The sequence below is a fragment of the Astatotilapia calliptera genome, chromosome 6 (genome assembly GCF_900246225.1).
Source record: "Astatotilapia calliptera chromosome 6, fAstCal1.2, whole genome shotgun sequence".
NCBI lineage: Eukaryota > Metazoa > Chordata > Actinopteri > Cichliformes > Cichlidae > Astatotilapia > Astatotilapia calliptera.
Genome location: NC_039307.1, coordinates 21,207,230 through 21,224,423, shown reverse-complemented (window position 1 = coordinate 21,224,423; position 17,194 = coordinate 21,207,230). Strand labels below are relative to the sequence as shown.

Sequence of the window (17,194 nt, the reverse complement as noted above, 5' to 3'; positions counted from 1 at the left end):
ACAACTGCTCTCTTGATCATTTCTTAATGTTTTTCTGCACAATCATTCCAGCTGCAAACAAACAAACAAACAAAACAGTAAGAAGTCCAAAAGAAATGATGCTTTTTTTCTCTGCGATTTTCACACTTTTAAAAACCATCTAGTGGGCCAGATTGCATCCAGCCAGCCTGTGTTGTTATCCCAGTTCGATTGACATATTTTAGGCAGCTCAACCAACATATTAGATGTACTCGTCTCTGAAAACATTTGATATGCAGTGTATTATATCGATCTGCGTGATTAAAAATGAACCTGGGGTCATTTTAGTGACTACACGTGAAAAGAAATTTGAGCACATACGTGTAACATGCTGTATTTGAGGTTGCAAACAGCATGCATTGGCTACACAATTGAAACCATCTTTCTGACTTGCTTGGTGCACATGCCTTTTTTATCTGCTGTGAAAGACTGCAATGGATGTGTTCATTATTTATCTTGGTAACTGGCACTGTTGTCGTTGCTATTTTAGTTCTTTTGGATTGACACTGTGCAGCAGACTTACCCTTTTTTTTATTCAGGCAGCTGAAACACAAAATACTCAAGCAGCAGATACAGTATGTGAGGACAGCTACTGTCCTGTGTTTAAAGAAGGTGGAAGCTTCACCAGCTGAATAGCTTTTACCAAAAATATGCATTAATTATTCCCTTCTTTCTTGCACAAATACATCTAGAAATGTGGTACACAGTGATTATGTAATTCTTACATACTTGTTCAGAAATATACATACACAATACTTTCATGTCTAATGTCTAATTGCATTACTTCCAAAATGCAAGTAATGCAATTAGACATTAATATACCCAATGATGGGGTGTGATATCACTAAGTGTGGCCCAAAGGTAAACATCTAATAGTATTTGCAAATCAGAATATTTCAGACTTCCTCAACAAATTTAAAGCATTAAAAATATTTTGTTATTTGTTAATTTGCCATTGCACTAAAAAAGTATTCACCTCTCTCTTATGCACATAAACTTCTTCTATCATTCTACTGCCATTTTACTCTTTAAGGTTTACATTCTCATTTATATCTTGTGTCCATCTACACATATCCTCATACACCAGGGATGTCAAATTCATTTTGTAACGTGAGCCAATGTATCCCACTTTGATCTTATGCGGGCTGAACCAAAGTCCCCTTTCTGTCCATGAAAAGAAATATAATTTATAAAAATATCTCAGTGTAAAAACCCACCTCTATTTCTTTTCTACACCATAAAGAAATGCTGATGTAGCAAACCAAATACATTTATCAGTTTATCAGCTTGGGGCTAAATTGTATGAACTGTGTTAAAATTACAGAAATGAATTCTTGTAGCTCACTGACTTGATTGTCCTGTAATTATAAAATGGCAAGTTTTTGTTAATTCAGCGAAAATTCCGTTTTTTTTCCTGTGGGTACAGTGTAAAAAATTGAAATTTCAATACTAGATAGTGAAAAACATTCATGTTGAGTATCATTTAATTGTTTATCTGTTATTTAATTCTGTTGATATATATGCATAGCCATGGTGGAGGTCTTTATCAACAGGAAAACTCGTGAAAATAGTCCAAAATCGATTCCCTGCTTCACATTTTCCAAAACTGTCCAGTGGTCTGGATTGGAGTCTCTCTAATAAGCACACAAACTCCAAGGTTGACCTTTAATGACTCTTAAGCAACAGGCATATGATGTCACTGTTGTGTTTTTTTCAGAGAATGACACCACTTGGCAGGCTGTCCCCACCGTTCACCAGTAGATGTCAGGCTTCACACAAATTTGGAGTAGGGTCTTGTTATGGGTTTAATTTGTTTAAATATTTCCACCTCGGTGCACACTCGGTTACTCCAGCATGCCAGAGATGGAAGACAGTCATGACTGACACTAAGAAAAAACAGAGAGTCAGCGAGATACTGTGGGAGAGACTTACGTAAGGGCCTGGGAGTAGTTGAAATGGGGAGTGACACCAAGGAACTTCTGAACTTCATCCATCACTGCTGCAGGGTCAGTTCTCAGCTGATGGCCATCTATGATCATCAACTACACACAGATGCAATCATGTGCTCAGATCTGAACTCTGACTTTTAACACTTTAAAGCTTGAACCATAGAATAGTTGCCACAAAATTCAATTTTTATTTTTTTAATGTTTATTTATTATTTAATTCTGACAAATAAAAAATGATCATATGTTAATTAGCATATATGAATTTTAAATTGCATCATATTCGCTACATCCAGCAGTTTTTTTCTTTCTTTTTTTTGCAAATGTCTTATGCAATTTATTTAGTTTTGAACTTTTATTTGTTTACTACTCATGCATCAAATATGACACACTAGGCATTTAGGGGTTAAGACCAATTTACTTAAATTTTTTTCATAAGCTGAATCAATAATTTCTCATTTTGTCAAAGCAAAATCTAATCACTAAAATGAAGACACGACTACCATTGTTTCAGCCATGTCTTTTTACGACAATCACAATTCACAGAGAGCTGTTAAGAAGCTAATCTCACTTCTTATTTACTTTTTTCAAGTGCATAGCCCTGTGTCTGTGTCTTTGCATACCTGGTTAGCAGGGTAGTACGTGAGCCACCTCTCTAGGTGTGTAGAGTACAGACCAGGGATGAGACAGCGGTTCTGCAGGGAGCGCAGCTCGGCTGGCGCACCCTTTTTCGCACTGATGACATCATAGAAGGTGAAGCGCAGGGCTGTATGGTCCTCGTGAGCCCTCTGATGCTGGAGAAGGATCACAACTCCCAAATGAGCTTCACAGAATACTCTGGACGATTAATACGTTCACACCTTTTGTGTGAGAGCGTGTTTTCATTGTGGTCAGTGATATAACATTTACGCTGGCACATAGTTGACATTCATATCTCATTAATTAAGCAGGCTTAAGGAAAAGATATCGGGATCTTGTGACATTTCCTGTAATGATATTCATAGATAAATATATCGATAATTAGGCTCATTAACTCTGTGCATGCAAGCGACTCCAAGCACAGTCTTGGATAAAGAACTCAATTTTAAATCAATACAGAGATGCAGCAGATGAAGCAGGCAACTGTAGCAAGTTTTTTTTAAAAATAAGTGAGCAGGCAAAAGCATCTAATGTATTCTGTGTGTGTTTGTGCACAGTACTTACCTGATACCAGCTGTAGGCCCTGTCAGAAGGGTTGATGAGCAGGGTGATGATCTTGGCCTTGGGTAGCAGGGCAGCAGCTCGCCGTGGGGTCTCCTCTGAGGGGAAATAGTTGGCGCTCTTCTCAAATAGGAAGTCTGTGCTAACATTGGAGGGCACGGGGAAAAACTCCATGTACCTGAGGCAGTAGACACAGGGAAAATTAAGTAGTCATATAAACATATGCACACACTCAAGACGTACCCCTCATGCACAAGCATTAATCATCACTGCAAACTCACCCAGCCGCATTTAAGCAGTTTTTTTTTCAAAGTCACTTCTAAAGTCACAAAGTTACAGCCTTTACAGCTCAGACAATGATCCTGAAATAAACACGATATATTTTAAACTGTGTTTAATGAAGAATTTTCACAGTCAGGTCTTTATGGATGACTTTGGAGAATGCACCAGCTGTGTCTCTGTCAGCTAAGCAACCCATTTATGGGTCAATTTAGGCAGCCATATGTCTGTTGGCTTATGTTTGCAGACTTAAAAAGATCATTTGGAAGACGCTGCTAAACTGCTTAATGGATCACTCGAGTCTGCAAGACATAGGACAATCCATAACAACTTCACAAAAAGGCTTGCAATCTTTCATTTCACCTTAAGCACTGACTAATAAAAGGCAAAGACAACAAACAGAGGTTAGGCTGTGTGTGTGTGTGTGTGTGTGTGTGTGTGTGTGTGTGTGTGTGTGTGTGTGTGTGTGTGTGTGTGTGTGTGTGTGTGTGTGCTTGTTCTTACCAGTCAATTCCTTTGTGGTAGTTGTTGGTATTGAAGAACTGGACCTCCTCATAAGTCTTTGGACTTGGGAAATTGCTGGAGATGGAGGGATGCATGAGTAGGAAGAGATAAAGTGCTGTCGTTCCTGGAAGAAAGGGCATAATTCATAACTGGCTTGTTAATTCAGCTCAGGAGAGAGTAGTCAGTGTGTGTGTGAGTGTGTGTGTTCATCAGTGTGTGTGAGAGCTGTCATCCACTGATCCATACTGGATGAGTTTTCCCTCCGCAAGATTTATATCTTGCTGAGAACTGATTATGTGAATGTGTGTGTGTGTGTGTGTAGTGATCATAGGCCTTCCCATCAAATGATTTAAAACCATTTGACACCAATCAGCACTGGGGCTCTGGTCGTGCCCTCTGTCTCGCCCTGAGCAGCTCTTTTCACCCAGTCCCCCTCACACTATCTCATGCACAATCCTGCTATTTTTCCTTCAAGTCTTTTTTCCTGTTTGTTCCAACATCTCTGACTTACCCTCTAACAAAATGAGGATGTAGAGGGTTGTAATTATTGTTGTTTGGTTGCTAATGTTGCTATAATGACCCCCTCCTCCCATTTGGGAGATTATCACCTGGTTAATGAGCGGCTAGAACCTCCTAACCTTTCACACCAAACAGCAGCAATTAGAGGACTTAACTCAGGACTTGTGTAATGTATACACACTACCTTGTTTTTAAGTCTTTGAAGGACCCCCAGTGAAAGAAAAAGGAAAAAAGGGAGAGGTTCTCTATCTGTGCATCTAAAGTAGATCACATGTGGGTGGAAGAAAGGTGGTAAGAGCCTCCTCCTTTGTCTGCCTCTGACAGGACCACAAGAGCGAGGGGGGATTAAATGAATAGGCTCTGATGTGGTAGTTCCAGACACCTGGGCACACAGAAGCAGTCTCTTTGTTGTTTGTGCATGTCTGATTGTGGGCTTTTTTTCTGCATCTTTACCTGTTTTCTGTGGTCCTATTACCATGAACTTGGGTAATCTGTCACAGGTTTTTTCTTTAGACCAGATGTCTTTATGTCGCTTGTCATCACACGGGTTCTACATCACAGAAAAAAAGGGATTAGAGGTTAAAGCAATCATGCACATATTATACACAGAAACACAAACATGCCCCTGAAAATCCATACCACAGAGGATTTGCAGCACAAAAAGGAGGAGATAAGCATTTGTTTTTGTTTTATGCATACTGCTCATAAGTCACTACAAATTTGTGTAAGCTTATATACTGTACACTCTCAAACAGTACTATTAAAAGCATCATATTTGAAGAAAAAACCTTGATATTTGTAATATTTAAACAAAAATCATGATCATACGCAAGCAAAAACAATTACAATCAACCAAAGCAAATACCACCTAAGTAGTGTTTTCTGACCATGACATTACTAATCTAATTTCAGATCATTTGTACATCTGAATATTTCAGGATTTCTTTTTCTTTGTCCTCCAGAATATGTTTTAATCTTAGTAATAAGAACATCTCATTACTCCCAACAGCACCGATAAAACCGTACAAATGCAAGGAGCAATACAAGTCCATACCTGTAGGAAAATACCATAGCAAACACACCTGCCAGAGTGGGTTTCTTTGTTCAGGAAAGAGCTGAAAGTATTTGTGTGCAAGCTGGAGCGGCGGGAGGGTGTGAAGCTTCAGGTTCGTCCATGAGCGAAGGAAGGAGGCCAGGTGGACAAATGTGTAGAGCCCCAGTCGATCATTGCCGTAGTTAGATAGATGGGTCATGAATATACTTATCTGGAAAGGACACAGGCAGAGAAGGTGGTGGTGGAGAGGGAAAGGATGTAAATAGAGAGTGGGAAATATGTACTTATTATATTTTGTAAAATTGAGATAAAGTCAAAAAACCATTTCCCAAGTTCCCCATGTTTGCTGATGTTGGTGCAGTGGAAAGCAAACAGATTATTTCTCAGAGTGCGATGGCTTTAAATTCCCTAACAGAGCAGCTGTCCAGCAAGTATAAATATTTGCTATCACTTTGCAAAGTGACACAGTCACTTTTGTTATGTAAGATTGTACATTAACTTTTAGCACAACGCTGCTTTCAAGTACAAAGAGGCAAACAGATAAAGTGAAACTGATGTATTCACCACTCCTAGATAAAGCTGAGGAGGCAGCACAATGCTCCTCGTAGCCACCGGGTGATCGGAAAGATGCACCTACACATGGGGGAGTGTTTCAGATTGTGTTCACAACAGTGAATGTCTGTGAGGAAGAAGGTAAGACTCAGAGGGAGCGAAGGAGCGATAGTGTGCTGGTCCGGGCTATCTGTCCACGGCTCAGTGCTTTTATAGGCTGATCAAAGAGACAAGCTAAGATAGCTGCTACAGACAAATGCACGCGAGTCAGTGTGCGCACATAAACTCACACACACATGCTTCTTTTGTGATTGCACAGAGCTTGAGAATGTGTCCGGATGAAACGGTAACATCAGCCATTAAGGTATGAATTATTTGTTGAATGTGAGCTTGTGTGTCAGTATGGATGAATAAATGTGTCTGTGTAGAACACACACACACACACACACACACACACACACACACACACACACACACACACACACACACACACACACACACACACACAGCCATGTATCTATGATTTCTTTAGACCACATTGATTTCTTGGAGACTAACAATAACTATGATATAACCATAGCTATAAAGTGTTGCCTTAATTAAAACCTCTCTTTACCCCAACCATAACCCGAACCTTACTACAACCTCAAAACAACCTCGCCTTTAAAATACATCACATTACAGAGTTACATTGCATTATCCACTTTCATTCCCTGGGGAGTTACCCGGACCCTACCAGTACCATTTTCCTTGCCTCCCCTTTATGTTAATATTGACCTTGTGGTTTTTTTTGTTCCTAAAATGAAAGTAGTTCGTGCACATGCACAAACATACAATGACTCATTCAAGCACAGAGAGTGAATTTCCTGATGACAGAGGACTGTTGTTGCTCATCTCTAACGGCGAAGGTTGCTGTAGATACAGAGCGACACAGTGTCGGGGGTTTGATGGATCAGCGTCCGGCTGACCTGGAAAGCTGCTCAGAATACTGATCGCCTCTGAACATTGATGTGAGTGTGTTAGCATGAGAGACACAGTGGAAAGGAGACAAGGGGAACAGATGAATTGTGGGATACTTGTGTGAGAATGCAATGGTATCCACGTCAGACAAATTTTTCTTTCCTTTTTTTTGGTGCACGCGAGTGTCTATGTGTGTGTGCCGCCGCAAATGTTTATGCATTTGTGCATTCCAACGCAATTGAGTGCATCCGCCGGTGTCTTCTTATCTTGTGCTCACTGTAAGCAGCCAGCAGTGCACCACCCAGGCTTGCCTGCTTCATATCAATCTACTTGATGTTAGAGCAACAATGTGGAACCACTGTCAAGGCATCACCGAGCACTCAGCCAGGAACAACAACAGAAAGGCACTCCACTAAAAACTGTTTGCTAGCTCATCCTCTCCAATGAATTGTAATGTGAAAACCTCAAAACCCTTTTCCTTGGAAGATGAACCAAACAAACAAAAAAAAAAAAACATAGCTGAAGCACTACTCTTAGAATAGTGTAAAATTAAATCCAACCATGTCTCACTGGAAACAGCCCCACTTGGGATTGAGAATGAATATTGTGGCTCAGTATTTAGGGTGGAGCGTGTGGGTTGCGAATATAAATGAAGAGGATTTGGAGTGGCATAAATTGAGTGCAGGCAAATCCTACCTGTGTAAATAAGAATGATTTCAAAATCTCATTTTTTGTGTTGTTTTGTGCTTTTTTTTGAAAGCAAGGCAAGATGATCAAAAAGTGATTTATGTTCCTTTCACACCACTCAATAGCCTATGATGGCTGTAACGGGACAGGCTGTGCTGTATGTGTGTGTGTGTGTGTGTGTGTGTGTGTGTGTGTGTGTGTGTGTGTGTGTGTGTGTGTGTGTGGCGTATGTGCAGGTGTATATGCATGAAAGACAAAGAGAGCAAGAGAGAGAATCCCAGTGTTACTGAACATGGAAATTATTCATTATGGAGCTTAAGCACTGGCTGCCAAATTAAACAAAGGGGGAAAGGAAAGATGATTTGTGTTTGTAATTGGAGAGCTGCAGAAAAAGAGAAAAAGTACAGAGAGGGCTAACAAAGGAAGGAGACAGCAGGAGTAACCTTGGCAGGTGAGTCTGAATTAAAAAACAACAAAAAAAAAGCCACTTGAGAGAATGTTAATCTCCCAACACAGCAAAACCTCCAAACCCTTTCGGTGGAAGGGCTCGCTCTGGCTAAGAATTCAATTACCAGAACCATATAAACCTTTTCTTGTTGAATATTGGATACTTTTCCGGAATACTGGATAGCTTTGAGCCCCATATGTGCGTTTAATAAAGAATACTATCCTAATAATTTAACAGCAGAATTGGGCTTGAATCGTACTCGGCGCTAGACTAGAAGAGAAGTATAAAACTCCAACTCCTCGGTCTCCCTCTTTTAATCTTTGTCCCCTGTCTTTTCCCCCTCATTCCCCCCACGTACATTCATTTCCTTCCTCTTCTCCCATCCATTTAATGTCTTCCTCTCACTTTCTCATCTGCCTAAAGAAGTCACTTTTTCATCATCTTTTTTTCCCCCTCCTCTCTCCAATCTCATGCTGACCTAGATGATCTGATGAGGCGTGTCAGTCCAACATGGAGTGATGTTCTTCAAACCCCATGCACACATGAACACGCGGGCACAGAAACACTCACGTACAAACATAAATACCATGTCCTAGAAGATTATGGGTCATGTATTTTAGGTTTGTAACATGCGCCAATCTTCTTGAACATTATTGCATTTTGGAAGAAATTACTTGTTTTACTGATCTATCTATCTTTGTATCTACGTTGTATCTATTTATGAGAATATATATATATTTATTAGGGGTGCAACGATACACAAAATTCAGGGTTCGGTTTGGTTCGATACTTTGGTGTCAAGGTTCGATATTTTTTCAATACAAAAAAATGTTCACGCTTTTTTAATTTGTCATTTATTAAAATTATAAATATATATTTTAACTCAAAAGTACAGTTTTTAAATTTAATGTTGCTGAAACAACAAAGGGATAAAATAATAAATCTATCTGATTGAGGAATCACTCATCTTTGGAAAAGAGAGTTTATTACAGAGAAATGGCTCTTTCCAAAATAAAAGCTATACTATACGCTTCTTCTGGGCTATATTCTCAGCAGCATATTAAACATATCAGGTCCCCATAAGGAGAATCATGTGCTAATGGCTGTCTAAACGACTCGGGTAAAGTTTGTAGCATGCGTGCTTGTTGTTTTTGTCTGCTTCCACTTGTCTTTGCACTAGGATGATGTCGGCATAAATGTGCAGTCATATTCGTTGTGTTCCCACTAGTGCTGTCAGCGTTAATCTGAAATGACGTTAACGCCACAACACGGCAAATCTCCGTTAACGAGCTACCGTGGATCGCCCCGTGCATGGGGCTGGACGGCGTCAACATGTTAACAAGCTAACTGCGCTAACGCAGTAGTTCCCACCAATTGAGCATTGCGTGGCACATTCGACATACTGTTTTACTTTTGTCCATGACACGCTTACTTTCAGGGTCAAACTTCACATGAAGACCAAAATAGTTCCAAAGGCCAGATCTGAATGAGGGTGAGGGAGGTTCAATATTCCATGTTGCAACAAGCTTAGCTTCTGTCTTGCTAGCTTGCGCTGCGCTCAGTGGATCTGCGCTGGACAGTGCAGCCTAGGCGGAGTAGTCGAGTGCAGATCCACTGAGCGCACAGACAGCATCGTCAGAAGAAAAGTTGATAAAATAAATTAAAAAATTTTATATAAGCCAAAAGGGGAAAGGTTTTAAAGATGGGGCTGTGTTGTCTACTATATATATATATATATATATATATATATATATATATATATATATATATATATATATATATATATATAGACAAGACAGTACAATACAATATGTAGACTGTCATGGATTTTGTAAGTGCGTTACGTGCAGTATTACAACACTGACCATCCTCAAACCTAATCAGACATTTAAATCACCCTCACACAGCTGGACATTTAAAAGAAGCTAACGAGTGATAGCTGAAGCTATCCAGAGCTCAGAGCCAGCCACAAGCCAGAAGCCATAGTATGAGCGAAGGATCAAAGCTAAAGGAAATTTATAAGGAGAGAAGAAGAGAAAAGGGCTGATGGCCTGCTATCTGGTGAACTCATAAAAAACTGCTGGGAAATGATGTAAGAACCAGTTATCTGTTATGTGATATAAATCTATTTGTTTGGAAGTGTAAAGATGTCAGGTAAAGGTAGGTGTACAGCACCTCTTTTCAGTTATTTCAGTACAAGAAGAGCCGATAAGTTATTGCAGTTTGAGGGAAATTGTAAAGTTTAATATTTGATTTTATTGTAAAAATAATATTTTGCATTGAATGAAAGTTGTTTTGTTTTGTTAGTTTGTTTGTAAAAGCTGTCATGTTATAGTTCTTAGAAGAAAATCTGAATTGGCAGGTCACAAAAAACAGAAATCACAATGGCCAGAAAAACTGCAATCGGTGCATCTCGATGACAGAGCTGTGGAAGGATGAGATTTTGATGAGTCACACAATGGAATAATTTAATGTTTTGGGGAGTAAAACTGACACTGGGCTGGCTCAGCCCCATCTTTAAAACCTTTCCCCTTTTGGCTTAATCCCCTCATTAATATGCACACCAATAAACAAAGTCAGATTTCCAAAATGGATATGAAAAAACGCAAGGGAGAGACTGTGGGCCCCAAAAAATAGACCCTTCAGGCAAATATGGCTGAAACTGCAGAAAACAGTCATGTGCATGCTACAGGCCCTTTTCAGGCTGTCACCACCATCACTGCCGACAATAGTGGTGGCAGGCAGCACAAAGAGCAGGATGAGGAGAAAGAGAGAGATAAAGGTGACAGAGAAGGAAGTGTAAAACTTTAAGCAAGCTATAATAATGGCTGGCTGCCTGACTAAACAGTCTGTCATTCAAGGCCCCTTGATGAGACTGGTGGTGACCACAGCAGCTGAAGTTTATAAATTCATGCAGAGAAAGCGACACAGACTCAAATTCTGCAGATTTAACTCTGCCTTGTTTTGTCTAAGTTGCTGGTTTTGTGAAAGTTACTTTTTCTGCAGCTCTGAAATGTTGTCTTATTGGAAGAATGTCACAGTTTTGTTCACCGCCATTCCTCAACATTAACGTTAAGCCAGCTGGCAGCATTTCTTGTTTTGTTCATTCATTTATTTGCGTACTGGGCGAGTAGCGTTTGTTTGAGATGTGGAATAAAATGTGTTTCTGAGCCATCGCTTGTTAGGACGATTATAGAAAATATACTGAATCGACATCTCTGCTTTCTTTCACTTATTAAACAACAATTTCTCTATTCTTTGGAGTATATTGATATATCAAAAAACTACATATACTTTCAACAATAGGATATAATCCCTTATTATTTAAATAATAATAATAAATATTATTATGGGAGTTTACACTTTACTCATGTTAATTTTGTGATCTGTCATGTGTCACACGAATTCTTTGTCTCTCAAACACACTTTCTTTAGGAATTTTTCAAGACGTTCACGTTGCACACTTTGTCTGGAAAACATCTCTGATCTGATCATGACACCTTAATTATTTATCATAATGTACAATTTTAACAATGTCACTTTTAAAAATACATTTATCCCATTTCCTCTTTCTTAATTTTACTTGATTACTTAAAGCTTCACCAACCTCATGAATTCTGCACAAAGACAGGAGTGCCAGTCTTAAAATGTTTCACTGTGTTTGTTGTGCTACTGTTCATGTGTTTAGCTGCTAGTGAGGCTAAGATGTGTGCCATGTGAAGTTGTGTGTCAACTATCCTGCATAGTACTAAACAACCCCCCCCCCCCCCCCCCCCCACACACACACACACACTAAATAAAATTTTGGTATCAAAAGGCAACGTCAGAACACAGCAATGGTGTTCGCAGAGAAAATACAGCAATAGACACATTTGTAAAAGATCAGTGGTCGCTAATTAAAAATGTTACGTTTTTATCTAACAGTTAACTTCATATTAAGTTTAGTAAACAGAAAATAATAAGATCAGTACCTCTTTTGTGAACACACTTTCCAACAGAAGCTTCTCAAACAGCAAAAACCTTCCAGCGTAGAAGTGCCTTGAAAAACTGTGTAAAACTTCACCTAAGTTCTCCATAGGTCTACTGATGATTTATGCAGCCTTAATTGCTTCTGTTTACTCATGCTCTCCCAGACCCACTCCATTATTTTGAATATATATATATGTGTATATGTGTGTGTGTCTGTGTGTTATTCTCCCCTCAACCATTTCCAAACCAGCACAACCAATCTCTGGTGCTTTTATTCTCCTAAATGTGTAGCTGTAGTAGCCTGTTTCCCATTACAGACCACTTAGTTCCACATACATTCCTCCCTGATTGAACTGTTATTGCTACTAAACAGAAGCCTAAATCCCTACCCCCAGTTCTTCCTCCTTCTTCGCCATCATCCTCTCTCTTCTTATTGCTCTCGCAGTGGCTCTCTCTATTCCCGTCTCACAGGCCATCTCACTGTCTCTGCCTCATCAGTGGATAATTGAAAGCTGAACATCAATACAGCAAATGATTTCAATTCAATTTATTCTGCCCGCTCGAGTCAACATCTACTGGCCCCGTCCATACTGGCATCTTTCACAGGTTTATTCTCACTTTGTAATTTCTCTCCCTGTTTGGACTGTGGCTCATTTTGTGTGAGCATGTGTGTGTTTGAGGGGCTTGATGTGTTGACGAGCTGCCAAAGCCTTCAGTTGCAATCAGCAGGAAAAAGGGAAGGTGGAAAGGAGTGGAAATGAGACAAAAAGGAAAACGAGTGGAAAGATTCACATGTGTGAGCACAGTCAACATGCAAATGTTGAAAATTAGAAAAAGAGAAAAAAAAACAAAAAGATAAGATGAAGAGAGAAGGGAGGCCTCGAGACAGCCTGACAGGAGTAGAAGGAAGAAGCATGTGAGGGTGAGAAGTGGGTAAAACAGAGGGCTAGGAGGGAGGGAGATTGTGCTGATATTTGGTGTTTGGCTAATAAGCTTAGTGGCAGAGCTAAGCGCTAAATGTCAGCCCTGATATATGTCTATAGCTCTGCTTATGCCAGCTCGACACACATTTATACAAGAAAGAAAGACACACACACACACACACACACACACGTACTGCAGTAAGATGCCTTGGATGCACAAACATTGCAACGGTGTGTGTGTGTGTGTGTGTGTGTGTGTGTGTGTGTGTGTGTGTGTGTGTGTGTGTGTGTGTGAGAGAGAGAGAGACCCTATATGTGCATCACTTCCTCCCTGTATGTGTCTGGATTCTCAAGTGACACAAGATGCCGTGACCTGAAAATTAAATCTCAATCTGTCTGCCACCTTCTCACCCTGCTCCCCCTTTTCTCTCCCTCCCATCTTTCTCGACATCTCTCTGGCCATTTATTGGGGAATGAATTGTGGCCTATTGGCTGTTTGCAGAGTCCAATCAATTGCTGAGTGTACTGTTTACTGTATATGAGAGTTGAGCTCAGTAAACGTTAATGCAGACTGGATTGACGCAAAAGTATCCAGACCCTACAAACACACACGCACGCACATGCGTGCTTTTGATTGTTGCCAGGAGTGAACGGCTACAAAAGGTCAGTTAAAGTCACTGCACAGAAAGTGTCAATGTTACCAATGTGCAGATCATCGAACAATAGGAAACCCTCGGGGACTAAAGCAGAAAGCTAGAGAACGCTATTGATTACATGGGCAAAGTGCACACACTAATTACGTTTTTACGTCTGCAAAATGGAAACATAGCAGCGAGAAAGCGAAAATGATTTATCAGTCTGTATGTGTATGGACTGTGTGTGTGCAGATGTATTCATGGCAGATAGCTCCCACTTAGAGCGAAAATTGCTTTTTTTTTTCTTGATATAACAAGAGGAGAGTTTCATCTCCCTTTTTAAACTAATTAAGAAAGTGAAAGAGAGGACAAAAGATAGTAAAAGATAGTGGAAATAGAGGGGGGGTTGGGAGGGTGTATTTAGCTTGTGTGTGTGTGTGTGTGTGTGTGTGTGTGTGTGTGTGTGTGTGTGTGTGTGTGTGTGTGTGTGTGTGTGTGTGTGTGTGTGTGTGTGTGCGTGTGTGTGTGTACAAGAGAGGGACAAAGAGGACAGAGTGTTTTCGGATTATGCTGAGTTCACATTATTTATTTTACTTCAATGTGTCCCTGAATATGCTGGAGGTTGGTTTATTTGTGTTATATATTCATTAAGAATTAATGCTACACAATTGTATTAATGTATACTGCTATTAAAGCATGACATTAATACATTTTTAATGAGGATTGTCAGAATTTACATGACGAAAATTAGGGCCTAAATCTGGAGCATGTCAGTTTGACGACATGCTCGGCCTTACTGCGTCAAACAGCGCTGCACTCCTGTGTTTACTAGGGAATTGTGTAAGTAGTCCAGTATTTTCATAGTAATTTTCTACTCTTAGTGAGCACCCAAAGTGTTTTTTTACTACATTCACAGACATGAAGACTTGAGGAAGCGAACCTCCAATCTTCCAACCCACTCACTCCTGTGCCACAATAATAGAAAGCAGTTGCATGTTGGAGTCGTCAAAATGTTCCATCATCATGGAGGCAATTAAAAAAATATGATTAAATCCGTGATGTTTTTCATTTTCAGGTGGCACATTCTCAGTAAAGCTACTTTCAGCTGCTCCCTTGTCACAAGGCGTGACCACATGGTTTGATTTGGTAGAGGATGCCCATCAGCAAGCAAATGCGGAAGGGATTTGCTCCTCTGGCAAGAATCAAGCCAGCAACCTTTCACTTGTCAGGCAAATATGTAAACCGTTACACAGCAGAGCAAGGCTGTCATAGCTAACTGAATCAAAACTAAAAACTTACACTAGATGTGAAAAATACTTTTGATCACCTAAAATAGAAATAGAAATAGGAGAAATTGAAACATTTTTGTGAACTTGTAAAACTATCTAAAAAAAAAAAAAGGATCTGTCATTTGTTAAGTATTTGTTAGTTTGGTAAAATTTTATCACAACTTGCCTGATGAGGCTTTGATGGACGAGATTATTGAGACTCGCGATGTCGATGAAGCCTGTGAGTCAACTGCTTTTTAATGTTCTGTGTTTACATTGACCCCAGTCACCCAGCACATGGACTCTTCACCCTCCTTCCCTCTGGGAGGTGCTACAGGAGCCTCCGGACTAACACCACCAGGTACCGGAACAGCTTCTTCCCCACAGCTGTCAGACTCCTGAACTCTGCCTCCTGACATCTGACCCACGTTAACACACGGACTGGACATACAGACACCCACAATGGACAACTGTACCCTCAGACACACAATAATAACATGGACTGAACCACCACTCACAACCACTAGCACTTTATATAGCCTCTGTAGAAATTACCCACATATCTCACTTATCTTAACTGCACTACTGTATAATTCTGTATAAATAATCATTCTGTAAAATACGATCATTTTTAATTCTACAACTGTTTATAACGTGCATAGTTCACATTTCTGTATAGCTGTATATCTCATATTTCTGTATAGTTTTTTTATCTCATATTTCTGTATAGTTTTTTTATCTCATATTTCTTTATAGTTTTTCATATTTATATCCTGTTCATAGCCTGTACATCAAATCAAATCAAATCAAAATTTATTTATATAGCACATATTAAAACAATAGTGACCATAGTGCTTCACAGTCAGTAAAAGCATGAGACAGTTAAAACAAACAATAAAAGAGGACAACAAACAATAGGTAACAACACAACAAGCTAGACCAGCCAACTAGACAGAATCAAAAGCCAAAGTAAAAAAAATAAGTTTTAAGACGTGATTTAAAAGACTAGATCGACTCGGCAGTACGACTATGAACAGGGAGGTTATTCCAGAGTCTAGGTGCCACGGATGCAAAGGCCCGGTCACCTCTCGGCTTCATTCGAGTCCTAGGTTGTGCTAGGAGCCTGTGGACGATCTATGAAACTGTACATAGCTTGTACTCACTACAGCCTGTACATACTTATAGTTATAGCATATTCATAACGTACTTCATACCGTGTACATTATAACATACCATAATAGAGCCATTTCTGTAATATACTTACATATCTATATTATTGTTATATATATTTGTAATATATCTATATCATGGCTAAAGCACTTCTGGATGGGTGCAAACTGCATTTCGTTGCCCTGTACCTGTGACATGTGCAGTGACAATAAAGTTGAATTCTATTCTATTCTATTGTAATACCTGCACTGATTGTTCTAAATCTTGCCTCTGACATATGCCCTCCATTCAATAATAATTAAAAAGAGTAAAACTAACACTGAAACTAATAAAAACAGGCACCAGGTACTTTCTTGGCATCATCACAGATTCCTAAGCAGTTCAATTTCACAGATATCAGGGAAAAGTCGAATTTATAAGCTGGAGCCAGCCCATATATCACTCAGCTGATGTTGGCTTATCACAGACATACTCGTGCCACTGTTTGCATTATCCAGCATTTACCGCTATCCTTTTCTTTTGACAGAAAGCAATGCAATAAAAGATGCTCGGGGGGATGTCAACACATAGTTTGTCCAGTACAGCAGTTCCAACTCTATAGTCTGCAGTATTTACAGCAGTATGTCTGCACCACGTAGAAGAGTAGCATCACAACTGGGCATGACAGAAACAATAGAGCCAAATTGAGGTGTGGATGCAGGTGAGGAGTGATGTCTTCACAGAACAGAAAAGATTTCTCAGCATCAAACCCAAAAGTCCTGAATCAATTGGGCTCCAATTTAAGCCATGGCATGAATTAGACAGGCTCTTGCTAAATAGCATGTAATTAACATGACTGATGTGACATGTTCAAAGTGGCCATACTTTTAGAGCCACAGGTGACCCTTTCTGCTGCTACACTTTTCCTGCTAACTCAGTGTATTAATACAATCTGTCTCACTCATCGTAACAATACATAACAAGCAGCGCCCCTAATCACGATGCTGGTTAGACAGAAAAAATTGTGCTCCCTCTAGTATTTGTTCCGTGCCAACCACCTAGTTTTGTCTATTATTAGAAAGC

At 39.7% G+C, this 17,194-nt stretch overlaps 2 protein-coding genes across 4 annotated transcripts in view; one reads left to right on the top strand and one right to left on the bottom strand.

Annotated features, from left to right (window-relative positions):
• Positions 1-17,194, top strand: part of LOC113024198 (MAP/microtubule affinity-regulating kinase 4-like) — a 597,794-nt gene that overhangs the window by 107,326 nt on the left and 473,274 nt on the right. The gene's annotated exons all lie outside the window — the stretch shown is intronic.
• The window catches only part of ndst3 (N-deacetylase/N-sulfotransferase (heparan glucosaminyl) 3), a 47,986-nt gene that overhangs the window by 6,942 nt on the left and 23,850 nt on the right, over positions 1-17,194 (bottom strand). For all 3 annotated transcript variants that reach the window (XM_026171061.1, XM_026171059.1, XM_026171060.1), the window contains exons 7-12: positions 5,549-5,731; positions 4,920-5,016; positions 3,948-4,071; positions 3,168-3,342; positions 2,588-2,758; positions 1,951-2,060 (exon numbers count right to left, since the gene is read on the bottom strand). In XM_026171061.1, coding sequence (XP_026026846.1) covers positions 1,951-2,060; positions 2,588-2,758; positions 3,168-3,342; positions 3,948-4,071; positions 4,920-5,016; positions 5,549-5,731 — 860 coding nt within the window. The remainder of the gene's footprint in view (positions 1-1,950; positions 2,061-2,587; positions 2,759-3,167; positions 3,343-3,947; positions 4,072-4,919; positions 5,017-5,548; positions 5,732-17,194) is intronic.